The sequence below is a fragment of the Budorcas taxicolor genome, chromosome 16 (assembly GCF_023091745.1).
Source record: "Budorcas taxicolor isolate Tak-1 chromosome 16, Takin1.1, whole genome shotgun sequence".
NCBI classification, from domain to species: domain Eukaryota; kingdom Metazoa; phylum Chordata; class Mammalia; order Artiodactyla; family Bovidae; genus Budorcas; species Budorcas taxicolor.
Window position 1 is genome coordinate 2817045 of NC_068925.1, and position 26931 is coordinate 2843975.

The following is a 26931-nucleotide window of genomic DNA, read 5'->3' on the forward strand; positions in this document are numbered from 1 at the left end:
TGGAAGAGCAAGACCCGCCAGTCTTGCTGCCGCCAACACTGCCGCCACCGCCGCCCAGCAGCACTAGGTGAGAGTAGGCCACGGTTCTAGGCAAGAGGACAGGCATTTCTGGAGAGGAAGAGCGGAACTTGGAGATCTTGGCACTATCGCAGAAGTAAACAGAAGGCTAGTCTCCGTTTCCGGAGAGTCAAGAAGCCACTCTGGTGGGAAAGTGGTAAAACGGGCGAGTGGCTTTGACAGGGTGTGGCTGAAGATGTAGGAGTCAGAAAAGGGGACCGCCTGGGGGAGGTGGCGTCAAGGAAGGCTTCTCGTCGGAGGTGTTCCTTAAGCTGTGTGGAAGGACGGGAGGAGAGGGGAGGTCAGACCACGCCCAGCCTGACGCGCTGCTTTCCTTCCCAGAGACCCCGGCCGCTCCCAGTCTCTCTTTCCCCTGCTTCCCCGGCCGGCACGCGGAGCTCGAGTTCCCAGCACTGACGTCACGGGCGATGACCTCAGGGCGGCGGGGGCGGCGGGGGCGGCGGGGGCGAGCGCGCGTGGGCAGGGCCGATACAGGCCCCGCCCCCTTCGCGCCGCCGGCCAATGGCCTCCGCCGCCAGCGCCCCCGCCTCTCGCCGGGGCCTGAAAAGCGCAGCTCGTGTTACTAGCACTGACGTCAGCGGGCGATGACCTCAGGGCGAAGGGGGGCGGGGGCGAGCGCGCGGGGCGGGGCGGACGCCAGGCCCCGCCCCCCGAGCCGGCTGCCACCCCGCCTCTCGCCGCGGCCTGAAAAGCGCGTCTCAGGGCGAGTCCGGGCAGAGCCGAGGGGCGGCGGAGCGAGAGAAGGCTATCGGGGCACCCCGTCCAGTCGGAGACCGCCCGGGCCCGCGACAGGAGCCAGACGCGCAGGGCCGAGAGGAGAGCAGACATGCTCCCGGAGATAGCCGCCGCCGTGGGCTTCCTCTCCAGCCTTCTGAGGACTCGGGGCTGCGTGAACGAGCAGCGACTGCAGGTGTTCCGCGGGGCTCTCCAGGCGGCGCTGACGGGTGAGCACGGGGCGGAGGGCCCGGCGCCCTCGGGCTCAGTCCGCACCGAGGGCGGGCTCCCCGCCGAGCGGCCCCGGCCCGTTCGCTCCCTCGGGTCGTGGTCCTCGGCCCTGCGCTTGGGGCCGGGTGCGCCGTGGTTCCGGCTGGCTGCTGCCCTCTGAGCTGTCGTGGGCGCAGAGTCCTGACTGCGACCCCGGGTCGCCGCTGGGTGCCGCGGAAGCGGGGTGCCTGTGGGTCTGCGTGCGGGCTCTTCTCCCTCACTGGACCCAAGACTCTTCAGGCGACAGCCCGACCCGCCGAGGGTCCTTATGGAACGAGAAGGCGCAGTGGAACCTTCCAAACAACTCGGGCTCCCAGCCGAGACTCTTCCGGCCGCGCGGGGCGCGCCGTGCCTGGGGCAGTGGCTGGCACTTCAAGTTAGAATCCGGGCCCCCTTTCTATCCTCCGGCCTCTCTTAGCCATCTGCCACCATTTCTGGTACCGAGAGAGGCTTGTGTGCAGTAACTGCGCTCCGCGGGCCTGTGTTGGGCTTGGGGGTGGTGCGGCGTGAGATGAGGAGGTGGGCAAGAGATAAGCAGCTGCTGGCTGGGGAGAGACCTGTCTCCTAGCTGTTGGCTGGCGGGCTTGGGCAGCAATAGCCATCTTTAAACGTACCCACACAGTCCCGCTTCTTTCTGAGGGACAACATATGTTTCATTAAAACAACCCAGTTCTGCTTCCGTTAGCCGCTGTGACAGGGCTTTGACTTTTCAAGGCAGAGGAAACCACCGAAGCACTGGGTGGGAGACATGTTGACTTGCTGTGGGCCCCACAGTGAGGACAGCCTTTTGGCCTTGAAATTTTGACTCAGAGGTTCCCAGAGGCCCTGCCTGGACATGTCAGCCCCAGGAACATCCTCCTCCTTAAACCGGGAATGTGCCAAAGGCAATATACTGGCCACAAAGGATTGGCCCAGAGCTCTGGGACACCCTCTCGATACACATACACCCATGTCTTAGAAGGAGGGGTCTTTCCAGATTCCATAACTTTTTTTTTTTTTTTTGCTACAATGTCAGGAGGGTTTCAGGAGGGTCATAAAACTCATGAGAAACCATGTTGCTTACTTAAAATAACTAGGCCCTTTCCTCTCCTCCTGTCATCACCCTCACCCTAACCATCACGCTCACCCGAACCTACCAGTGCAGGGGACAGAGACTTGGGTTCTGTCTCTGGGTTGGGAAGATCCCAGGGAGAAGGGAATGGCAACCCACTCCAGTATCCTTGCCTGGAGAATCCCATGGCCAGAGGAGCCTGGCGGGCTACAGTCCATGGGGTCGCATGAACACAACTGAAGCAACTTAGCACACATCCCATCACCCCCCACCCCTTGTGGTCGCATCCATGGCCCAGCTGCACTAACCAGTGCATCTCCGCCTTGTCCTGTCTCCACAGAGCACTACAAACACCATTGGTTTCCTGAAAAACCATCCAAGGGCTCTGGCTACCGCTGCATCCGCATCAACCACAAGATGGACCCCATCATCAGTAAAGTGGCTAGCCAGATTGGACTCAGCCAGCCTCAGCTGCACCGATTGCTGCCCAGTGAGCTGACCTTGTGGGTGGACCCCTATGAGGTGTCCTACCGCATTGGGGAGGATGGCTCCATCTGCGTCCTGTACCAGGAGGCCCCAGTGGCCACATCCTATGGACTTCTCACCTGCAAGAACCAAATGATACTGGGCAGGAGCAGTCCTTCAAAGAACTACATCATGGCAGTCTCCAGTTAGATCACTTGCCAGCCCCAGCTGGCACTCTTCTGTACTCAACCCTGCTGTGACAGCAGGCCACTGCGTATCTCAACCTGGGGAACTGTATTTTAAATGAAGAGCTATTTATATATATATATATATATATATTTTTTTTTTTTTTTTTTTTTTAAAGAAAAGAGGAGAAAAAAACCAAAAGATTTTTTTAAAGAAAAAAATCCTTAAAGGATGCTGCTTCGAAGTGGCCTCCGCAGGTGCCTTTGGGGAGAATTGTGTGCTTGAGTCTGGGAGCCAGTGTCTGCCTATGGGAGGGAGGAATGGTGTTCTGGCCCAGGTGAGAGAAGTTTGGCTAACACCCCAGGAAGGTGTGGGAGGGAGCAAACAAGATTAGCAACTGTGAACAAGAGAGGTCAGGATCTGTCCTGGGAGAGAAAAGAGGCTGAGTTCAAACTTCTCACTCTCCCAAGCAGGACACCTGCACCCCTGGCCCCTCTCTTACTCAAGGGCATTCAAGCCTGGACTTAAGTCATACTATATTGCCTAATCTTCTCTTTTATTTTTATTTTTTTTTATGAGCTCCTAGGCACAGAATGAAAAGGCCTTTCCTAATTCCTTCTGTCCTGAGTAGCTTTTCTTGAAATCGTGACTTGTTTCTAATTCTATTCTCAGAGACCTGTAGATGTTGCTTCCCACCAAGAATATAAAGCTTTTTGTTCTGGAGGTCAGGGGAGTGAGGCAGGGGTTGGAGGTTAACTGGAGTCGGGACAGAAGGGCATCATGTACCGACCCTTGCCTTGCTGTAATGCTGCTCCGTGTGGCGATTAACTTGGGGGTGACTTGGAATTTTAGAATCCAAAGAGTATCCACTGGGATGTTTTTTTGGCCAAAACTCTTCTTTTTGTAACCAGATGGAAGTCCTAATGATGCTACCATCATCTGTTCAAGAGGGAGCTCAACAGCTACAGGGAACTTCAGGTCCTTGATTATTGCCTTCTTTTTAAAAGCACACACTCCTCTCCAACTGCCCCCCCCCCCACCTTAACCCACCAACCCTACCCCACACCCCTCCCCTTCTGGTTGGGTCATGGAACTCCCCTATTTTCTAGGACAGGAGTTCTCAGTCACTGTGCAATATGGCCTCCTGGGTCCCAGGAAGAGCTGGAGGAGAACTGGCTGTCACAACCTCCTGGCGCCCTGGTGGGCTTAGGAAACTATCTCTCCTTCTGTCCTCAGGACTATGGAATTATGCTTAGCCTTGCAGGTATTTTTTGGCTGAAGGAGAGAATGCCCCCAAGTTACTGCTTGGTACTCTTATAGAACTGACTCTAACAGCCAGACCTTGGGCATTGTTTTTTCCTCGTTGGTGCTCCGAGCACCCGTGGGAGAGGCTGCCGTCTCTCTCCCTACAATCCAAGTTTGTCTACAGACTTGTGCAATATTTACTGTTCTGGGTCTGAGGAAAATGGAAAATTTCACAGGGAAGAAATCCCATTGCTTCAGTTTCTCAGTGACATTGGTGAGGGGTCTTCAAGGCTGTGAGTTTCCCAGACCCAAGTCCCCTTGCGAAGGCCACAGCTGGGTGTCTGGTGAACCTGGCTGCTGTCCGGCTGTTGCCCGTAGTGAGGGACTTTTCTCTCCACTGCCGGTCCCCTTTCCTGGATTTCTTAACTACTCAATTCTGACTCAGAGGTGCTATTTACCAAACACTCTCGCTACCCATTCCTGCCAGTTCTGCCTCTTGAACTTTCCAAATCCCAAGCTTCCTTCCCAGGCCCTGTTTCCAGTCCTTATTGCTTTAATGTTGACTTCAGGCCGGTAGACCCAAGTGCTCATTTTCTGGCATATGGGTTGAAACAAAGCTGTGAATCCCTGCAGATTGTTGTTACATCTTGTCTGCAAACAGTTTCCTGCCTTTTTATAAGCAGCCTCGTGGTTTCATACTTAATCTTTTCTCTCTTCTTTTTGACATTCACTTTAAAAACAATAAACACCTAGAGCTGGACTGTTGAGCAGGCCTGTCTCTCCTTTTAAGTAAAAATAAATACATTTGTAAGCTATTCTGACAGAAAAGACAAAGGTTACTAATTGTATGACTGTTGTTATATGGAAGAATGTACAGCTTTATGGACACATGTACACTTTTTTGGGTTACTTTAATAATAAAAATGTAGCAGATGAAGTCCTGTGGTGTGGAGAAGATAAAATTCCCACATGGCTAATTTGCATTTCCCCCAGATCCAAATCCTTTGTGTCTCACGGTGTTTCTCTTTAGCGGGATTCAGAAGTCCTGTGGCATAGGTGGGAGGGACATTTCCAAGCATTTCCTCTTTCTTGGGAAACAGTTTCTTCCTTCCTTCCTTTAATGCATATTCTGACTTCCATGTGAAAATGCTGGATGGGCCCATGATCTAGTCTGAACTTTCCTAGGTTACCCAGGGCTCATCTTACGTATCCTGTTCTTGCTCAGCCATATTCATGAGTTCATTCAGCAAGCATTTATTGTATGTGCTAGGTACTAAAAATATTAAAAATGATAACAACACGGTCCGTTCACAGACTTGGGTGGTGAACAGAGGACGGTGAACCCCTTTGCAGATTGGGGCAGAATTTTTTAAATTCTTGTCCTGTTCCCTTGTGATCTTTTGGGGCTCCCGCATGACACTAACTATTCTCACTATGTGAGAGCAATTGAGCCTCAGGATACAGTTATTGGTGCTGAACATGTGACAGAAGGTTAATGTTACGAGTTAACTAAAATGTGGCTACTTCTGATATCAAACACCAAGAGCAAAGGTTTGTTACCCATTTATGACTCTGACTGGATGGATGGGATCTGTGTAAGGACATACGAGCAACCTTCCTTGTCCCTGACTTTTGGGTTCCACCCATGAGGTTTTGACACAGGCTTCTCCACTCCCACTTCGCTTGCTGGCTCTGCAGTTCACACTGAGGTCACAAGTGAATTTTTGACCTAGGCTATCTTTTTGTTGGCCATAAGTGGGCTATGCATGCGTGCTTAGTCACTCAGTCATGTGACTCTGCAACCCTCATGGACTGTAGCCTGCCAGGCTCCTCTGTCCATGGAATTTTCCACGCAAGGATACTGGAGTGGGTTGCTGTTTCCTACTCCAATGGATCTTCCTGACCCTGAGTCTCTTGCGTCTCCTGCATTGGCAGGTGGATTCTTGACCACTGCCACCTGGGAAGCATAAGTGAACGGTACTTAAACTTAATTTTAAACATGTCGACTCATGAACAGTGGCATACCCCCACCATACGCATACTTCATACCTCCATGACCTTGATCAACAAACACACAGTTTGACCTAGGTGTCCTAGATGGGAAATAGGCCAGGGAAGCTATGGGTGATATACTGGGAGGGTAGGTGAGCCAGGAAATGGCAGTCAGGGAAGCTAGCTCTTCTGTATCACAAATAGAATTGGTTAGAGACCCATTTGTGTCAAGGAATTGTTTAAAAGAAATGGCCCCATTTCCATGGCTACCTTCTAACACAAATGTCCTAGGTACTCATTTGTCAAGGACCTGCTTTTTTGGTAGGTCCTTACAAATGAGGTTAGGGTTGAATTTTTGCTCTTCTCTTATTAGGTACAAAATCAGCATCTATCTTCTTGTTTGCCAATAGACTCCTCTCATGAAGGATATTTCGTTGTTTAGTCAAAGTCCTGAAATTCAGGAAGGGTTGTCTGGAAGTTAAGAGGATACCATCAGTCACTTCTGTTTCCAGGGAACCCGTAGAATGGCAGGCTGGCCTTGGAGTTGCTCTTGGTTCTAGACAGACTAGTAGTCCCTCAATTTACATAAGAGGGTTCTGTGATCAGGCAGTGTGCTGTTCACTTTAGATCTGTCAGTCAGAGTGGAGAGCTCCCCTTAGCCAGGGGAGGAAACGGGGGCTGGGAACAGGAATTGCTTGAGGAGTTGCAGTTGGTGGATTTTTTGTGTTCAGGGCCCAAGCATTGGTTGGTCCCTTCTGCTCCTAGCTTCTCTGCTTGGTAAACAGCACTAGCCTGGGAGACCTGTGCCCGGTCAGCTGTTTCTGGGTGATAGGCACCACCCCAGAGAGTGTAGGCAGGGCTCTAGGAGCTGCAGACTAAGAGCCCATCCTGGCTCCTGATAAGGTTTGGGTGGGAGAGTCCTTGATGCTGCAGCAAATGAGCCCCAGTGGAAAGAAACCCACTTCAGTGAGGCTGACGTCTGCTCCTTTACCAGCCTGTGGTCAGGAAAGATCGTGGGAAATCCTGGCTTCCAGGAGAGTGCTGGAAAGAGTGGTACAGTAGGGAGTTCTGGGCTGGGAGGGAGAATCTATGGGTTGTGGTCCAGGTTCTTCTTCCCAACTAACTGTGTGAGTTTGGATAAGTCCCTAAGTTTTCCTATCAGAAATTAGGAGGTGACCTCTGTTCCCTTCTTCAGCTTTTGGTTCTAAATCATGTTCTTTATCCTGGCAATCACTGGAAGGCAAATTAGCACATTTCTTATCATTTTCAGTTAGTTGAACCAAAAGTTCATCTGGGCTAGGAAGTGGAATCAGTAATAATCTTCTCTTGTTTGGATCAGATTCCTGACTGATAAGGTTTCAACTCCCAGATCTAGGGAGGCAGTGCTGCCAAGAGGTCAGAAGCTCAGATGCTAGTGTCAGCCTGCCTAGAAACCTAATCTAATCTAATCTCAGCTCCACCACCTACCTAGACAGTGTATTAGAAAGCAGAGACATCACTTTGCCAATAAAGTGATAGAGTCAAAGCTATTGTTTTTCCAGCAGTCTTGTATGGATAAAAGAGATGGACCATAAAGCAGTCCCTTGGACTGCAAGGAGATCCAACCAGTCCATCCTAAAGGAAATCAGTCTTGAATATCCATTGGAAGGACTGATGCTAAAGCTGAACCTCCAATACTTTGGCCACCTGATGTGAAGAACCAACTCATTGGAAAAGACCCTGATGCTGGGAAAGACTGAAGGCAGGAGGAGAAGGGGGAGACAAAGGATGAGATGGTTGGATGGCATCACCGACTCGATAGCATGAGTTTGAGCTCCAATAGCATGAGTTTGAGCTCCAGAAGATGGTGAAGGACAGCACTGTCATGCTGCAGTCTGGGGGATCACAAAGAATCGGACACAAGTTAGTGACTAAACACCACCACCACCTACCTACTGGCTGTGAAACCTGGGGCAGATTACTTCACCAGGCCTTCATTTCCCCATTTGTAAAATAGGCTTAGGAATAGAATCCATCTCAAAATGTTGTGAGGATTAAATGAGATGCATATTCTATCCATATTCTTGAATAGTGCTTTGCACTATTCTATTAATTACTAAACGAACAAGAATTATAGTTTTAAGTAGAAATTGACCTCATCTCTTCAAGGGCTCTGAATTGGTCCTGAGATGAGTAAGGACTCTGACTTTCTGACAACTGGAAGGAAACCATTGTAAAAGTAATAGTTCCTATGAAGGCCTCTAAGAGCAGCTACAGAGAACCCCATTCAAGCAGTCTCTCTGAGTACCTGATGAATGAATGAATGAACTGATGTCTGACCTTTGTCATTGTTGCTGAAATGGACAGTGTTCTTTCCAGACAGCTGATCTCATTGGCTACTAAACAGTTTTAACCTGTTGGCTTCAGGCTCTGCTGTAGATTTATACCAAAGTGGCTACATGCTCATTCACACACCAAGTGGGTGGAGAAAGAAATTTTCCAATAACACCTTTGCTTACCTACATCCTGCCTACTTATGGAATCACACCTACCTGCTCTCCCTTCCCAGAAGACAGATAAATGGGGAAGTTGAGAAAGGCAAGGGTGATGAGTTCTGGAGAGTTCTGCCTTTCTTTCTGCACCCTTCGTTTGCAGAGTTAGCAAGAAAAATATTTGAGCTTAGTCTAAAAGATTACCAGGGTGCTGGATAACAACAATTTTATACAAACAAGTGTACCCCACACATGCAGCCAGGCCTTCCCCTGGCATTGAGAGAAGCCAGGTTCTCTGACCTCCCATCAGCTCCAGGTCATTTTGTTCCCACCAGAACCCTGGCTATTCCACTGCCCACCTTCATTCCCATAAACAAGGATGGGTCTTAATTCAGTCCTGGCCTAGTAAACCTGATGGGTTGCCCAGAGCACATCAGGTAAGAAGTTATGGCTGGGCAGGCTGGCGCAAGAGCTACTTGATTTACCAGCAGGGAGGGACTCTTTAAAGTTTGGTGGGTAGCAGGGAGGTGAGGGAAAGAGCAGACAGTCCATGGATGAGGCTGGCCGGACAGAGGACGCGGTGGACTCGCGGAGCTGGCTCAGCCTTGTCGGAAAAGGACCCCGTGTATTATCTCTAGTTACCCTGGGAGACCAGTAATACAAGTTATTGTAATTTTTCTAGAGAAGCCTGAAATGTAGATTTCTATTTGACATCTCCCTCAGTTCTAATCACGAAGACTGCATCTGCCTAGGCTGCCAGTTTGTGACCTAGGATACCTCTAGGGTGTGGGGGTTCTGACCCCTGCCCCCGCAGTGAGGCTCTGCCTAAGGACACCAGTGTGGACTGCCGCAATGGCCGTGGTCTTTAGAGAAGAACACCCCTGATAGAGACAAGGGCACATCTGGGGCCTCTGCCCGCTCCAAGGACTCAGCTAGAAGTAGCTCTCCCTTCCCTTAACCTGTGCCTGGGACTGTGGTCTCCGGGCCTCTTCTCAAGCCTGCTCTGCCCCCTCCTACCCCCTCACTTGATCTGGTTAACTCTTGTCTCTCAAGATGTAGACCTGGGATGTGTGTTCCCAGGATACTCGGGTTTTTCCACTGTCCTAGTCCTTTTAACCTGAGTTTACAGCTAGAGTGTAGGCCAGGGCCTTACCTGAGGAGTGTGTGTTTGATGCCTAGTAGATGTTTTTGAATATTGTTTGAATGAATGCCAGAGTAGCCAAGGAGTGTGTTAGTCAGTCAGCTGACTCCGACTCTTTGTGACCCCATGGACTAGCTCTAGGGGATCTTTCCAACCCAGGGACTGAACCCGGATCTCCTGCATTGCAGGCAGATGCTTTTCTAGGGAGGCCCAAGAGCAGCCAAGAGCAGAGGCTAATAGATGAAAGGGATTTTTAATAGATCAGGGTAGAAGAAAAGGGGACCTCAGGTCCCCTTAAGGTCTTTCAGTGAGAGGTCTCAGCTCAAAATACCAACCTGTGATTGCCCCTCCTTAAAAAAAAAAAAATTCTTAGACTCTCACAGTCTCCTAGATCTTTAAGCACCTGTCGTTGAAATGTAAATATCACTTAGAGAGGGGTGGACACACTTTAAATCATAATTTGGGAGAGCCTCAGTTAACAATTAACTCCCTAAATGGGTTTACCTGGAGGGTAATCACCTGGAGAAAACAAAGGCTGGGCTGCTATCATACAGGAATTCTGAGCAAGGTGGCAGGAGAGACAATAGACTCCACAATTTCTGAACACTGATCCTGTCTGCAGAAATCCTTCCCAGTGTCTACTGATGAGGACAGCTGTGGGGTGGCAGAAATAACTCTTGATTTAGGAGCTGGGAAATCGGGGCCTTAGCTTCAGGTCTGATAGTTTCTAGTAATAGACACCTTTGACAACTTAGAAGTCACTTCCCCCTTCTGAATCTTGGTTTTCTCATCTGTGAAATGAGTTATTTACACTCAGTCGCCCTCTCACCATTCTATTTCCATATAGAACAGGAAAATCTGATTCTCCCCTCCCATTAGGCCAGCACAGAGTCCAAGTCTGTGCTCTGGACATGTCACAACTGAACTAACATAACAGCCTTCTACTTGCTTTACTGCCTGGCCTGGTCAGCAGCCTGAGATAAGTGCAAACTGTTCTTATCATGCCATTCCCTTCCTGCGGCCTTTTTGGTCATTCTGAGTCCCTTAGTCCAGTCTTTCCAACCTCAAACACTCTGCGCAGTGGCCTGTCTGCACCAGGACCCCTCATCTTGTCGGTTCTCACCTGCTCACCTTTCCTTGCGGTCCTGTCCACACTTGCAAGTTTCTCTACTCTGATAATTATGGCCCAAAACTCCTCATAGAAAAGACTTTGACACACTTTCTTCTAGAATATGAGCACTGACCATGTGCTGAGCATCAGCTATTACCAGACATTCTGCCTGGTGCCTTGCACATGGAATGTCTCTTGAAATGTCCACAGCGCACTGTGAGATGCTGTTACCTCAGGCTCACAGATGGAGCAAAGCACCGGTACCTAGACGAGGAGGTAGTGGAAACAGGTTTAAAGCCTAGAGGACACTCTAGGGTTTCTTCTGCTGCCTCTTCAAAATACTTACCCTGGATAATCCTCCTAGTCCTCTTTAAAAACATTCTTATCTCAGGGTTTTTCAATATTTGTGCACTTTTATAACACATTTCGACTTCAGAATCTCTTAACGATACATCTCTTGATATATACACGTCACTTATCACTGTTCCTACTTTCATAACAAAGAGTCAGCACATCTTCGTGCCTCCCTTTTGGCTGATGTCTGGTGGCTTTGCAAGCTTGCATCCCATCTCCAACTGTTAGTGCAGGAGGAACCACTGTGTTTTATTTCCTTTTATGCATCTGTGGGCTGTTCACAACTTCCATGAGATAGTCTAAGCCCACTGCCGGAGAACACTGGCCGTTGAATGAAAGGATCTGGGCTGAGTGAACTTCGGTGTGCCCACAGGTGGGGCAGCCACCTCTCCTCACTGCTCTCTTCTAATCCTCCTCGGGACCTGAAAAGGAAACTGTCCAGTTTGGGAGTTTCCTAAGAGAGGGTGAGGAAGCCCTGTGAGCTGAGACCCCCTGCATACATCACAGTTCCCAACATATGATCTACACACCAGCAAGCTCTGACGGTAGGACTTCATTTGGTCTTTTCGGTTAGGTCTGTTCCACATACAACTGGAACCATAACTTGAAATAATAAGCAATAAGTAGGCAGATCTGGGGGCTCCCCAGGTGGCTCAGTGGTAAAGAATCTGCCTGCCAGTACAGGAGACACAGGTGACTTGAGTTCTATCCCTGGGTCGGGACGATCCCCTGGAGGAGGAAATGGCAACCCCGCTCCAACATTCTTGCTTGGAAAATCCATGGACTAGAGGAGCCTGGCAGGCTACAGTCCATGGGGTCGCAAAGAGTCAGACACAGCTGAGCGCAAGCCAGCACAACTCGAGTGCACAGAGCATGCATGAGCGTGAGGCGGGCATGCTCACACCCAGATAAGTGAGTTTGGAAATAGAGGGAGACACCTCGGGAAAACGCTGTCACGTTCCGTAGGCTGATGCACCATTTAAGGGTTTTGTCTTCATGCTTAGACCATGGGTTTAAATTTACATGGTCTGCAAGGGATTAAACATTCTGGCTGAGACAGAGGAGGCTATTGAAGGAAGGAGAGGGCCAGAGGCACAAGCCCTCTGAGGAATCTTTCCTTTACGAGTGTTTTTGCCCTAGTTCCAGGAAAGCTGGTGCTGGAGAGGGCTGACTCCTTCCCTCTGTGTGTGTGTGTGTGTGTGTGTGTGTGTGTGTGTGTGTGTGTGGTGCTGGAGAGGGCTGACTCCTTCCCTCTGTGTGTGTGTGTGTGTGTGTGTGTGTGTTGGGGAGGTGGGGCAGTGACATGCGTTTGAGCAACTCAGCCATTAGCTCTCAGCAGCTGGCGGGTACTCAGGGAAGGACGGTTAAGCAGCTGCGCCCCTCCCCCAGCTCCTGGCTGACCCCAGTAATCTGAAAACCCTTTCTTCTCCTGTAGAGCGTCTCCCTGCCAGCTGCCCGGCCCTCCAGGTGTTTCCTGTAGCTCTTTGTTTGCTGGCTTGGTGGCTGCGGGCTGCGAGAGGGAGTCTGGTTTGGCTTCCTGTTAGCCAATGGAAGCCAGCATGGGGGTGGGCCCGCCGCCTGTATCTGGGGGGACTACCACAGGCAGCAGCTGCCTCCTGACACCTGCCTTCCTGAGAGTGCCTGAGCAGTGCTCGGCGAGAGAGAGAAGCAGAGCAGGGCAGGGGCTTCCGCTGGGTCAGAACAAAGCGGTCATTTCACAAGTGAAATGTCCACAAGTTTCCCACCCCAATACCCCTTTCCCCAGAGGAGAGGATCGGGGTCTAAAGTGTGGGGCCATAGGGACCACAGGACACAGGCCTGGTTGCCCTCAGCACTTGTGCTCACATGACAAGGGCAGGTGGTGCTGGGTCACCCACCATCAAGTGGAGGGCATTGCTGCTGGGCGCACAGGCAAGAGTAGAAGGGGCCATCTTGACAGAGCCTCTGTTATCTTATCGAAGAGCTGAAGCGACCATACAGTCCGTTTTCACCAAACCTCTCCAACCCCAGATAGTCAGTATGGAGACAAATGCTGTCTTGGGTTTCTCCCTAGCCATTCTTCCCAGGAGGTAGGGCAATATTTGCAGTTCAAGTTTTCCCATTTTTAGTCGAAGTGATCCACTCATCTGGATGATTACTCCATCTCTGCCTCCCAGGAAGGCTGTTGGCTTTGGGAGCTTAGGCTTTCTATGTTGATGCTGCGTTGTATCTCCAGTGCTTACATCAGTTCAGTTCAGTTCAGTCACTCAGTCGTGTCCAACTCTTTCCAACCCCATGAATTGCAGCACGCCAGGCCTCCCTGTCCATCACCAACTCCCGGAGTTCACTCAGACTCACATCCATCGAGTCAGTGATGCCATCCAGCCATCTCATCCTCTGTCGTCCCCTTCTCTTCCTGCCCCCAATCCCTCCCAGCATCAGAGTCTTTTCCAGTGAGTCAACTCTTCCCATGAGGTGGCCAAAGTACTGGAGTTTCAGCTTCAGCATCATTCCTTCCAAAGAAATCCCAGGGTTGATCTCCTTCAGAATGGACTGGTTGGATCTCCTTGCAGTCCAAGGGACTCTCAAGAGTCTTCTCCAACACCACAGTTCAAAAGCATCATTTCTTCGGCGCTCAGCCTTCTTCACAGTCCACCTCTCACATCCATACATGACCACCGGAAAAACCATAGCCTTGACTAGACAGACCTTTGTTGGCAAAGTAATGTCTCTGCTTTTCAATATGCTATCTAGGTTGGTCATAACTTTTCTTCCAAGGAGTAAGCGTATTTCAATTTCATGGCTGCAGTCACCATCTGCAGTGATTTTGGAGGCCCAAAAAATAAAGTCTGACACTGTTTCCACTGTTTCCCCATCTATTTCCCATGAAGTGATGGGACTGGATGCCATGATCTTCGTTTTCTGAATGTTGAGCTTTAAGCCAACTTTTTCACTCTCCCCTTTCACTTTCATCAAGAGGCTTTTTAGTTCCTCTTCACTTTCTGCCATAAGGGTGGTGTCATCTGCATATCTGAGGTTATTGATATTTCTCCGAGCAATCTTGATTCCAGCTTGTGCTTCTTCCATCCCAACATTTCTCATGATGTACTCTGCATATAAGTTAAATCAGCAGGGAGACAGTATACAGCCTTGACGTACTCCTTTTCCTATTTGGAACCAGTGTGTTGTTCCATGTCCAGTTCTAACTGTTGCTTCCTGACCTGCATATAGGTTTCTCAAGAGGCAGGTCAAGTAGTCTGGTATTCCCATCTCTTTCAGAATTTTCCACAGTTTATTGTGATCCACACATTCAAAGGCTTTGACATAGTCAACAAAGCAGAAGTAGATGTTTTTCTGGAACTCTCTTGCTTTTTCGATGATCCAATGGATGTTGGTAATTTGATCTCTGGTTCCTCTGCCTTTTCTGGCACCTAGTGGGTTCTCAACAATATTCTGGAGACTTCCCTGATGGTCCAGTGGTGAAGACATCATCTTCCAATACAGGAGTGGGTTTGATTCCTGGTCGGGAAGCTAAGATCCCACATGCCTTGTGGCCAAAAACTAAACCTTGAAACAGAAGCTGTATTGCAAAATCAAACATAGACTTTAAAAATGATTCACATCAGAAAGAAAAAAAAAATCTCAAAAAATATTAAAGTGAATGAATGAGAATATTCCCTCCCTCTTTTCTGCCTTTGTGTTTGCAATGGGCTAACAGAATAACACAATAATAAATGGCACTAGTGCATATAATCTCATATATAGTGCATCAGACCCAGATGCTGGGGTGGGTATTGAGAAACATCAGAGGTGGTCTCTAGGACCTTAAATTTAAATACAACACGTAAAAAAGTAATCTGAGGAAGACGTACACAAACAAAAGGTCAAATGAGATATAATGAGATAATATAATCTCATTGAATTCTCAGAGTAACTCCATGGGATGACATGATTACTCTTAGACTATAGGTGAAGAGACTAAGACGCAGGGAAGGTGGAGCAAATTACCTTCAGGCATACTACTAGTAAGTGGTAGAACTGGATCAAATCCAGGACTGGCCAAATAGAGGGTAAAAAGAAGAAAGAAAAACTAAGGCAAAACTAGACACAGGGTGTCTTGTCTTCTAATTTTCCTTGTCACCTTTAGTCTTCTGGTCTTATGGATTCCAGAAACTTTAATACCAAGCCACAGTTCATATTGCAAATAGTCAAAAAAGCTAAGAAGTCTGGAATCTCAACCTTACATATATTTTATGTCCAAACTCAGACTGCCTGTCCTTTGAAATCCTGCTGTTTATCCTAGCCTTGACTAACTATATAACAACCCTCTGAACTCTTATAGGAAGAAGTTGCCATTCCCTCCCTTATTCATGCACTTGGTCTTTTGTTTGTGCATGTCTTCCTCAAATTTCTTTTTGAGGTGTCATATTTCAATTTAAGGTCCTAGAGATCACCTCTGATATTTCTCAGCAGCCACCACAGCATCTGGGTCTGATGCAGTATCTGGGTGTGAGCCTGAGTGCAATAAGGGCTGGAGGATCGAGTAGTCTAGTCTATGCCCTTCAGTCGAGTTCCGCCAGCTGCACAGTGATCTCTTTCCATCTGCCCCTCTCTCTCGCCCTTTCTCCCCTCTTTGCTCTTTGCATCTATCCAGCTGGAGAAATCCCAATCCAGTAGAGACCAACGGGCCACATGAACTGCTTCATCCTCAGCTGCTGACTTCCCAGCTCTTGTACAAAAGACAGGAACTCCTTGTGTTCACTGTAACCCACTTCCTTTCCTACAAGGACCTGCTCAGGGTGGAGGCTTAGGTCTCTGTGGATTCTCTTGTTTTTACAAAAGGAAAATAATCTCCCTATCATAGTCACCAATAGATTTTTCCCATGGCACCTTCCAGGGGGGAGAAAGAAAAAAAAGGAACACTGATTGTGTCCTGGGACGAGATTCAAAGATACCCAGGAGAGTGGAACAGGATATAAAAGCACTCGATTATAGTGCTATTTGAATACGAAGGATTAAAACGGGTCAGTGTAGGTCTTGGAATCCAGGGTCTATATCCAGGTTCCAGCACAGGGCCAGTCGCACGTGTGGCTTGAAGGACATTTTTATGCTGTTGAGTTTTCAGTTTTCTGCTTGGCAGGCAGGCAGTTATGTGTCCTGGAGTAAGGGCTCTCTTACGTCCAGAGATGGTTCTTTGTGAGAAACACAGTGTAGGGGTGGGCAGAGCTGAGGTTTTGTCCACAGGATGTTGCCAGACCAAAGGAGTTGATGGGATCATTATAAATGTGAATACATAAGACACTAATATGGGATTAAATGCAAACTAATGGAACTATATAGAATGATACATTATACATAAATAAATGCTTAGATGGTTGCTAGACAAATGGAAAAGATTAGAAATGAGTGAGATTAGATTGAGCAAGGATTGAGAGAGAGAGGTTGTGAGAAATGCCTTTGTTATCTTATGTCAGAGAGAAGAAACCCCACACAATTCTGAGCACAGGCAGCTTGGCCAGCACTAACGAGATGGGTGGGTAGGGAGCCAGGTAAGAGCAGAGCAGTGAGCTCTGTTCTCTGAGCACTCTGAGCCGCTCCACCCACCCCACCTCTCAGCCCCTCACTCCAAGCACTACAGCTCAGTTCTTCAGCAGAAAGAGCAACCTGGGGCGTTCAGCCCAGAAGAGTGCAGACTGTGGCCTCAGAATCATAACTTTGAGTATACTATACATTTTTACTGTTTTAAGACACAGGTAACGATTGCCTTTTATTCTGGATTTATTCAGATCCCTTAGCACCTTAACCTAGAGTTCCCATTAATCCTCCCAGACCAGACTGGATTTATGTTGGAGGGTGGAGGGAGAGAGGAGACAAAAATCAGAAATTCAGGAGATTAGGGGACAGGAGGACCCTTCACCCCTACTCTTTAAAAAAAAAGATCTTTGCATTGCCTGGACCTTTCTGGTCTCAATTGCCTCACAAAATAATAGATGTGAAGCACTTTGAAAAATGTTTAAAGTGCCTTGCCCACTCCCCCTCCTGGGAGTTGTAGCTGTCGGGAAATTGAAAGTAAGGCCTCCATGGGGGATCTCTCTGGTGGTCCCGTGGTTAAGACTCTGTGCATCCACTGCAGGGGGCACAGGTTAGATCCCTGGTTGGTGAACTAAGATCCCACATGCTGCACACCAGGAAGAAAAATAAAGAAAGAGAAGGAAAGAAAGGAAGGAAGGAAGAAAACAAAGGCTCCTATTTGGGCAGCCTCTGCTGTTTATAGAGCACTGGATCGCATGTCAGCTTACTTTTGATATACAGGTGGCAGGTAACTTTTTCACCATTTATGGAGAGAAAACTGAGGCTTAGACAAGCTCAATGACTTTCCCAGAATTATATAGCAGGCAGATGATAAGTTGAGCGTGGAAGCCAGGTCTCCTGATTCTTGGTCCACTCCTTTGCACCTAGCCTCTCAATGCTTGAAAGCACCCATGTGTTACTTTAATAGGATCCCACTTTAGAACAACTTAAACGATATTAGTTAATGACAGAGTACCCAGATCCCACTATTCTCCACCTGTTCCCAAAGTCTTGGATTTTTCCATTCAGCCCTATTTTTTAAGAGGCAAAAAATGCCCAGTCAAGGCGTTTTTACTGAACGAAAACCTTCCAAGCACAAAGCCCCAAGCTACCACAGTGTAGCACTGCTGCCGCAAAGCGAGGCCTCGCTTCCAGGGCCTGGCGCTGCTCAGAGCTGGCCAGAAGCCGAGGAGGAGCGTGGGGTAGAGCACCTCAAAGAGAGCAGATGGGCTGGCTGGCCGCAGTGTCAGCACCCCGAGTAACGCTTTTCTTTTCCAGCCACACATCCAGGGTCCGTTCCCCTCTCACCTCCCCGCCAGCCTCTCCCCCTACCCCGCCCCACCCGCTGTCTGTCTTTGGGCTAGCTCTGAGGAGCTGATGCACTCTGGAGGGACGGAGGCCATTCTCCATTATGACTGGCAGATGGATGAAAAGAGGCTTGCAGCCCGCGTGGGGCCACTGCTGCCATCTGTCTGGTGGGACGGCTGCGCGGATGGCCTTGCCCATTCACTCCTTCACGCACCACTGGGCTCTGGCCTTTTGTTTGGTTGACTGCGGGTGGGGCTGCGGTCCTTCAGACGGACAGCGGAGGGAGGCAGTGAGGGGAGAGAAGCAGCGGCTTTGTGTCTGGAGCAAACTTTCAGTGATTCATCAGGGTGATTGACACGAGGAGGCTGTCCAAGCCCCCAGACACCCTAGTGACTGACAACCCCAGCCCTCTTCCCCCTTCACACACCCCTTCACCTCCGCTTTGGCCAAGCAGCTCCCTGGGGTTAGAGGGGGTGGCCCCGGCTCCTTTGCAGGCATGAGGAGCAGGAAAAGCTGCCCTGGTCTTTTCTGTCTCTCTGTCTACCCTCTCTTCCTATTCGTTTCCCAGGTTGAGGTGGGACCGCCCTTACAGATTTTTTCTTTCTGTTTGGTTTCTGTGTACAAGGCCTGGCAGCTGGAGCGGCCAGAGCATGAGGAAAGGCCCATTAGCCACCCAGCAGCTGAGAAGGAAAAAAAAGGGGGGGAAATTGAATAGAGGTGGTGGGGTTGGCAGTCTTTCAGCCCAGCTCCTGGTCTTTGAATAACACTCCAGGTCAGGGACTGGGATCAGTATGTGGAAGGCTTTAGGGCATTTAATTATTTAAAGGTCTCAATAAAAGGAACCAAAACCCTGGGGAAGCGGGGCGGGGGGGGGGGGGGGGGGGGGTGCGGCGCGGATAGGCAGATGGTGTGCCCAAGCTGCTGGGAACCTGAGAACCAGGTGCAGGATGGGTGAGGGTAGGGGTAGGAGAGTTCAGGAGGGCTGAACCAGAGGTCAGAGCTCAGGAACTAAGAGGATAGGGGAGGGGAAGTGAAACAGAGATTGCCCTCCAGACCCAAGAAGGCCCTGCACATAACCTTTCCCTACACCAACTGGGGGCAGGTCTCTCTCCTTTCTGCACTCCTGCCCACCACTCCTCAACTTCAAAATTAATATCAGCCCTAAGAGATATACATTTTGGAAACACACAACGAAACTGTGAAATGAAGGTGATTATCCCTTCTCTCTTAGGTTAGTGCAAAATTAATTGCAGTTTTGACAGTTGAAATTTACCGTTTGATATTGGAATACATTCTTTTTTTTTCTATTTTTAAAATTAATTTATTTTTTAATTGAAGGATAATTGCTTTACAGAATTTTGTTGTCTTCTGTCAAACTTCAACATGAATCAGCCATAGGTATTCCCTCCCTCTTGAATCTCCCTCCCATTTCCCTCCCCACCCCTCCCCTCTAGGTTGGTACAGAGCCCCTGTTTGAGTTTCCTGAGACACACAGCAAATTCCTGCTGGCTATGGTAACATAAGTTTCCATGATACTCTCTCCATACAGCTCACCCTCTCCTCCCCTCTGCCCACATCCATAAGTCTGTTCTCCATGTCTGTTTCTCCACTGCTGCTCTGCAAATAAATTCTTTGGTACTGTCTTTCTAGATTCCAGATATATATGAGTTATTATATGATATTTATCTTTCTCTTTCTGACTTACTTCACTCTGTATAACAGGCTCTAGTGTGTGAAATGTTTTATTCTAGTTCTGTGAAAAATGCCACTGGTAATTTGACAGGGATCACATTGAATCTGTGGATTACATTTGGTAGTATAGTCATTTTCATAAGATTGATTCTTCCTAGCCAGGAACATGAAATATCTCTCCATCTGTTTACACTTCTCCATCTGTATACACTTATACACTTCATTAGAACTAACTCAAATGCATTCCTTTTTTATGGCTGAGTAATATTCCACTGTGTGTATGTACCACAGCCTCTTTATCCATTCATCTGTCGATGGACATCCAGGTTTGCTTCCATGTTCTGGCTATTGTAAATAGTGCTGCAGTGAACAATGGAATACATGTGTCTTTTTCAATTTTGGTTTCCTCAGGGTATATGCCCAGGAGTGGGATTGCTGGGTCATAGGGTGGTTTTATTGCTAGTTTTTTAAGGAACCTCCATACCATCTTCCATAGTGGCTGTATCAATTTACATTGCCACCAACAGTGCAAGAGCATTCCCTTATTCTCCACACCCTCTCCAGCATTTATTGTCTGTAGACTTTTGGTTAATGGCCATTCTGACCAGTGTGAGGTGATACCTCATTGTAGTTTTGATTCGCGTTTCTCTGATAATGAGCGATGATGAGCATCTTTTCATGTGCTTGTTGGCCATCTGCATGTCTTTGGGGAAATGTCTGTTTAGGTCGTTTCCCCACTTTTTGATTGGGTTGTTTGTTTTTTTGGTATTGAGTTTTATGAGTTGCTTGTCTATTTTGGAAATTAATCCTTTGTCAGTTGTTTCATTTGCTATTATTTTCTCCCATTCTGAGGGTTATCTTTTCACCTGGCTTATAGTTTCCTTTGCTGTGCAAAAGTGTTTAATTAGGTCCCACTTGTTTACTTTTGTTTATATTTCCATTACTCTAGGAGGTGAGTCATAGAGGATCTTGCTTTGATTTATTCCATCGAGCGTTCTGCCTATGTTTTCCTCTAAGAGTTTTATAGTTTCTGGTCTTACATTTACGTCTTTAATCCATTCTGAGTTTATCTTTGTGTATGGTGTTAAGAAGTGTTCTAATTTCATTCTTTTACATGTAGCTATCCAGTTTTCCCAGCACTACTTATTGAAGAGGCTGTCTTTGCCCCATTATATATTCTTGCCTCCTTTGTCAAAGATAAGGTACCCATAGGTGCATGGGTTTATTTCTGGGTTTTCTATCTTGTTCCATTGGTCTGTATTTCTGTCTTGTGCCAGTACCATACTGTCTCGACTGTAGCTTTGTAGTATCATCTGAAGTCAAGAAGGTTGATTCCTCCAGCTCCATTCTTCTTTCTCAATACGGCTTTGGCTATTCAGGTCTTTTGTGTTTCCATATGAATTGTGAACTTTTTTGTTCTAGTTCTGTGAAAAACGCCATTGGTAATTTGATAAGGATCACATTGAATCTGTAGATTACATTTGGTAGTATAGTCGTTTTCATAATATTGATGCTTCCTACCCAGGAACATGGACTATCCCTCCATCTGTTTATGTCATCTTTGACTTCTTTCATCAGTGTGTTATAATTTTCTGTGTATAGTTCTTTTGTCTCCTTAGGTAAGTTTATTCCTAGATATTTAATTTTTTGTTGCAATGGTGAAAGCAATTGATTCCTTAATTTCTCTTTTTGATTTGTCATTGTTAGTATATAGGAATGCAAGTGATTTCTGTGTGCTGATTTTGTATCCTGCGACTTTGCTAAATTCACTGATTAGCTCTAGCAATTTTCTGATACTATCTTTAGGGTTTTCATGTCATCTGCAAACAGTGAGAGCTTTACTTCTTTTCTGATCTGGATCCCTTTTATTTCTTTTTCTTCTCTGATTACTGTGTAACTAGGACTTCCAAAACTATGTTGAATAGTAGTGGTGAAATTGGACACCCTTGTCTTGTCCCTGATCTTAGAGGGAATCCTTTCAGCTTTTCACCATTGAGAATAATGTTTGCTTGCTGTGGGCTTATCATATATGGCCTTTACTATGTTGGGGTAGATTCATTCTATGCCCATTTTTTGAAGCGTTTTAATTATAAATGAGTGCTGAATTTTGTCAAAGGCTTTTTCTGCATCTATTGGGATTATCTTATGATTTTTATCTTTCAATTTGTTAATACGGTGTGTCACATTGATTGATTTGCATATAGTGAAGAATCCTTGCATCCCTGGAATAAACCCAACTTGATCATGGTGTATGAGCTTTTCAATGTGTTGTTGAATTCTCTTTGGTAAAATTTTGTTGAGGATTTTTGCACCTATGGTCATCAGTGACATTGGCCTGTAGTTTTCTTTTTTTGAGTTGTCTTTGTCTGGTTTTGGTATCAGGGTGATGGTGGCCTCATAGAATGAGTATGGAACTGTTTCTTCCTCTGCAATTTTTTAAAGACTTTTAGAAGGACAGGCATTAACTTGTCTCCAAATTTTTGACAGAATTCTCACGTGAACCCATGTGTTCCTGGGCTTTTGTTTTTGGATCACAGCTTCAATTTCAGTGCTTATAATTGGGTTGTTCATAGTTTCTATTTCTTCCTGGTTCAGTCTTGGAAGATTGAACTTTTCTAGAATCTGTCCATTTCTTCCAGTTATCCATTTTATTGTCATATAGTTGTTCATAATAGTCTCTTATAATCCTTTGTATTTCTGCATTGTCTGTTGTAACCTCTCCTTTTTCAATTCTAATTTTGTGGATTTGATTCTCCTTTTTTTCTTGATGAGTCTGGCTAAAGTTTTGTCAATTTTGTTTATCTTCTCAAAGAACCAGACTTTAGTTTTATTAATCTTTACTATTGTTTCTTCCATTTCTTTTTCACTTATTTCTGTTCTGATCTTTATGATTTGTTTCCTTCTGGTAATTTTGTTTTTTTGTTGTTGTTCTTCTTCTTTTTCCAGTTGTTTTAGGTGTAAAGTTAGGTTGTCTATTTGATGTTTTTCTTGTTTCTTAAGGTAGGATTGTATTGCTATAAACTTCCCTCTTAGAACTGCTTTTGCTGTACCCCACAGGTTTTAAGTTGTGTTTTCATTGTCATTTGTTTCTAGGAATTATTTGATTCCCCTTTTGATTTCTTCAGTAAGCTGTTCATTATCTAGAAATTATTGTTTAATCTCCATGTGTTTGTGTTTTTTACAGTTTTTTTTCTTGTAATTAATATAGTCTCATAGTGTTGAAGTTGGAAAAGATGCTTGATATAATTTCAATTATCTTAAATTTACTGAGATTTGATTTGTTACCCAAGAGGTGGTCTATCCTGGAGAATGTTCTATGTGCACTTGAAAAGAAGATGAATTCTTCTACATTTGGATGGAATCTCCTGAAGATATCAATGAGATCCATCTCATCTAATGTATCATTTAAGACTTGTGTTTCCTTACTAATTTTCTGGGTTGATGATCTGTCCATTGGTGTTAGTGCGGTTTTAAAGTCACCTACTATTACTGTGTTACTGTCAATTTCTCCTTTTATGTCTGTTAGTGTTTCTCTTATGTATTGAGGTGCTCTCATGTTGGGTGCATAGTTATTTACAATTGTTATTTCTTCCTTTTGAATTGATCCCTTGGTCATTATGCAGTGTCCTTCCTTATCTCTTGTAATCTTCTTTATTTTAAGGTCTATTTTGTCTGATATGAGGATTGCTACTCCAGCTTTCTTTTGCTTCCCATTTGCATGCAATATATTTTTCCATCCTCTCACTTTCAGTCTATCTGTGTCTTGAGGTCTGACAGCATACATATGGGTCTTGTTTTTGTATCCACTCAGCCAGTCTGTGTCTTTTGGTTGGAGCACTTAATCCATTTACATTTAAAGTAATTATTGATATATATGTTCCTATTGCCATTTTTAAAAATTGTTTGAGGTTTGATTTTGTAGATCTTTTTCTTCTCTTGTATTTCCTATGTAAGTCCCTTTAACAATTGTTGTAAAGCTGGTTTGGTGGTACTGAATTCTCTTAACTTTTGCTCGTCTGAAAAGCTTTTGATTTCTCCATCAATTTTGAATGAGATCTTTGCCAGGTTCAGTAATCCAGGTTGTAGATTTTTCCCCTTTCAGTAGCCATTCCCTTCTGGCATGCAGAGTTTCTGCGGAAAGATCATCTGTCAAACATATGGGGTTTTCCTTATATGCTACTTGTTGCTTTTCCCTTGCTGCTTTTAATATCCTTTTGTGCTTAATCTTATTAGTTTGATTAGTATGTGTCTTGACATGTTTCTCCTTGGATTTATCCTGTATGGGACTTTTTGTGCCTCTTGGACTTGATTGACTATTTCTTTTTCCATGTTGGGGAAATTTTCAATTATAAACTCTTCAAAAATTTTCGCATACCCTTTCTCTCTCTCTTCTTCTGGGATCCCTATAATTTGAATGTTGGTCTGTTTAATATTGTCCCAGAGGTCTCTGAGACTATCCTCAGTTCCTTTCATTCTTTTTACTTTATTCTGCTTCTCAGCAGTTTTTTCCACCATTTTATCTTTCAGCTCACTGATTTGTTCTTCTGCTTTAGATATTCTGCTATTGATTCCTTTTAGAGTATTTTTAATTTCAGTAATTGCATTGTTTGTCTGTGTATGTTTCTTCTTTAATTCTTCTAGGTCTTTGTTAATTGATTCTTGCATTTTCTCCATTCTGTTTTCAAGGTTTTTTTTATCATCTTTACTATCATTAATCTGAATTCTTTTGCAGGTAGTTTGCACATTTCCTCTTCATTTATCTGGGCTTCTGTGCTTCTAGTTTGTTCCTTCATTTGTGCTGTATTTCTCTGCCTTTTCATTTAAAAAAAAAAAAACTTATTGTGTTTTATTGTGTTTGAGGTCTCCTTTTCCCAGGCTTCAAGGTTGAATTCTTTCTTCCTTTTGGTTTCTGCCCTCCTAAAGTTGGTCCAGTGGTTTGTGTAAGCTTCATATAGGGAGAGGTTTGTGCTGAGTTTTGTTTTGTTTTCCTCTGATGGGCAGGGCTGAGTGAGGTGATAATTCTGTCTGCTGATGACTGGGTTTGTACTTTTGTTGTGTTTGTTGTTTGGATGAGGCGTCCTGCACAGGGTGCTACTGGTGGTTGGGTGATGCTGGGTCTTGTATTCCAGTGGTTTCCTTTGTGTGAGTTCTCATATTTGATCCTCCCTAGGGTTAGTCCTCTGGTAGTTTAGGATCTTGGAGTCAGTGCTCCCACTCCAAAGGCTCAGGGCTTGGTCTCTGGTCAGGAACGAAGATTCCACAAGTGGTTTGTTACGACATTAAGTGAGATTAAAGCAAATACCCCAAAATGAAAAAACAAAGATGAACCCCAGACAAATGGCAGTTATAAAATCAGGCAAGTAATAATTTAAATAATGGAATATACACATATACATATACACTCATAAACAAAACCAAAACAGTCCCACAAAAATAAAGTACAACAGACTGACCCAGCAAACAAAGGAAACCAAAAATGACATCTACCAATTAAGAACAAAACTAACTAAAGCACAAACTGGAAGACAAAACTAAAGCAAGGTGCTGGGGAATAAACCAATTAAAAAAAAAAAAACTAACTAACCAACAAATATGTTGAGAGGAAAGGAAAGAAAGTAAAAAAGAATAGATATGCAAAGTTAAATAGTGGTAGATAAAGAAGATTTATATACATTAAAGATTAACTGCAAGGGGAAAAGAACAGTAGGAAAAGCAAACAAAGAAATAAATGTAGAAAAAATAATAGGTTTAAAATTTTTAAAAATTAAAATGTAGAAAGAGAAAAAAAAAGTAGGAAAAAAAATAAATAAAAGGAAAACTCCATAGAACTGCAAAAGGCCAACATAGAGGCAGAGGTTTATAACAACAAGAAAAAGTGTAATTGAAAAAAACCTCACAACCTTAATTAGATTCCATAGTGCTAATAAAATCAACAACTACAACAGAGGGAAAAAACAGAAAAAGAAAAAAAATCCTAAAGAAACTTCAGAACAAGTCAAAATATATGAATAATAAATATTTTTCTTGAGTCACTGCTGTCAGGGTCCTTTCCCTTCCTGGGAGTCATAGTCCACCTCGCTCCCTTAGGTTGCCTTCCAACACTGTCTCGGTCTCTGGACCTGCTGTGGGGACAGCTCAGATTCTGATCTGGTCCTACTCCTGTGTTCTTGCCTCCAATGTCCACAGCTATCAGAGCTAGTGCGTTTTCTTTTGTGAGAACTCTCAATATCCTTTTATATATTCCATAGACAAAGAGTCTGCCTAGTTGATCTGCTACTTGTACAGCTGGTGGGAAGGTTTTAGGTCTTCTTCCTTAGTCACACCGCCCCTGGGTTTCAATCGTGTTTTTATTTCCACTTCTGCATGTGGGTTGTCCGCTGGGGTTTAGCACCTGAGGCTGTCCTAGATGGCTTGGGTTTGCCCCTGTGAGGGCCAGGTGTGGAGGTGGTGCAGCTGCTTGGGTCACAAAGGTTCTGGCAGCACCAGGTACTCAGGGAAGTTGGTGGCTAGGACAGCAGGAAATATAGTGCTCTAGGAGGGCATGGCAACCAGTATTGGCCAGTATGCTCCAGTATTCTTGCCTGGAGAGCCCACTGACAGAGAAGCCTGGCAGGCCACAGTCCACAGGGTCATAGAGAGTTGGACATGACCAACATGACCCAGTGTGCATAGACAGAAGACTTTTTTTTGCTTATGGCAGCTCTGCCCCTGTAAGCATGTAGATGGTGCAGTTGCTTGGGTTGCGGGAACCCTGGCAGCGCCAACTATGTAGGGACACGGACTGCCTCCGCCACAGGAGTTATGGCCCTATCGGAGTCTTTTTTCGAGCCTCTGGTAGCTGGCAATCAGAAGGCCTCTTTGGCCAGTCTTTCTCCATAGCTCCACCTGTTCAGGCATTTAGAGGGCTCCCTTGCCTGGGGTCCTTCTCTGTTGTTCAGCACATCAGGCACATAGAGGAGGCCCCCCTGGCTGGGGTCCTACTCTGTAGTTTGGCGCATCAGTCACTTAAAGGAGCACCCTGGGTAGGGTCCTGCTCTGTAGTTCAGTGTGTCAGGCGTTTGATGGGCCAGCCTATCTATTGTTCAGTTGCTGATGCTGGCGTGTGGGAAGAGAGAGGCTATGGTGATGGTTCCACTCCCTACATGACTCAGCAGTATCGCCTTGCTTCCATGGCTTCCTGGCTTTCCTCCACAGGCATTTTCCACCACAGTCTCCTCCTTCACATCCCCTTGATCCATCTCTCCACAGCCAACAGCAGCCCTCGCCCTGGGATTGCTCAACAATCCATAAACTCCAGCTCCTA

At 46.1% G+C, this 26931-nt stretch overlaps 1 protein-coding gene across 1 annotated transcript; it reads left to right on the forward strand.

Moving 5' to 3' along the window:
- The first annotated feature begins 809 nt into the window (after positions 1-809).
- On the forward strand, positions 810-2914 carry BTG2 (BTG anti-proliferation factor 2). Its single transcript, XM_052653693.1, has 2 exons — positions 810-1022; positions 2454-2914. Exons 1-2 carry the CDS (start codon positions 905-907, stop codon positions 2786-2788), a joined length of 453 nt encoding a protein of 150 aa, XP_052509653.1. The 5' UTR covers positions 810-904; the 3' UTR covers positions 2789-2914.
- Positions 2915-26931: the final 24017 nt, after the last annotated feature.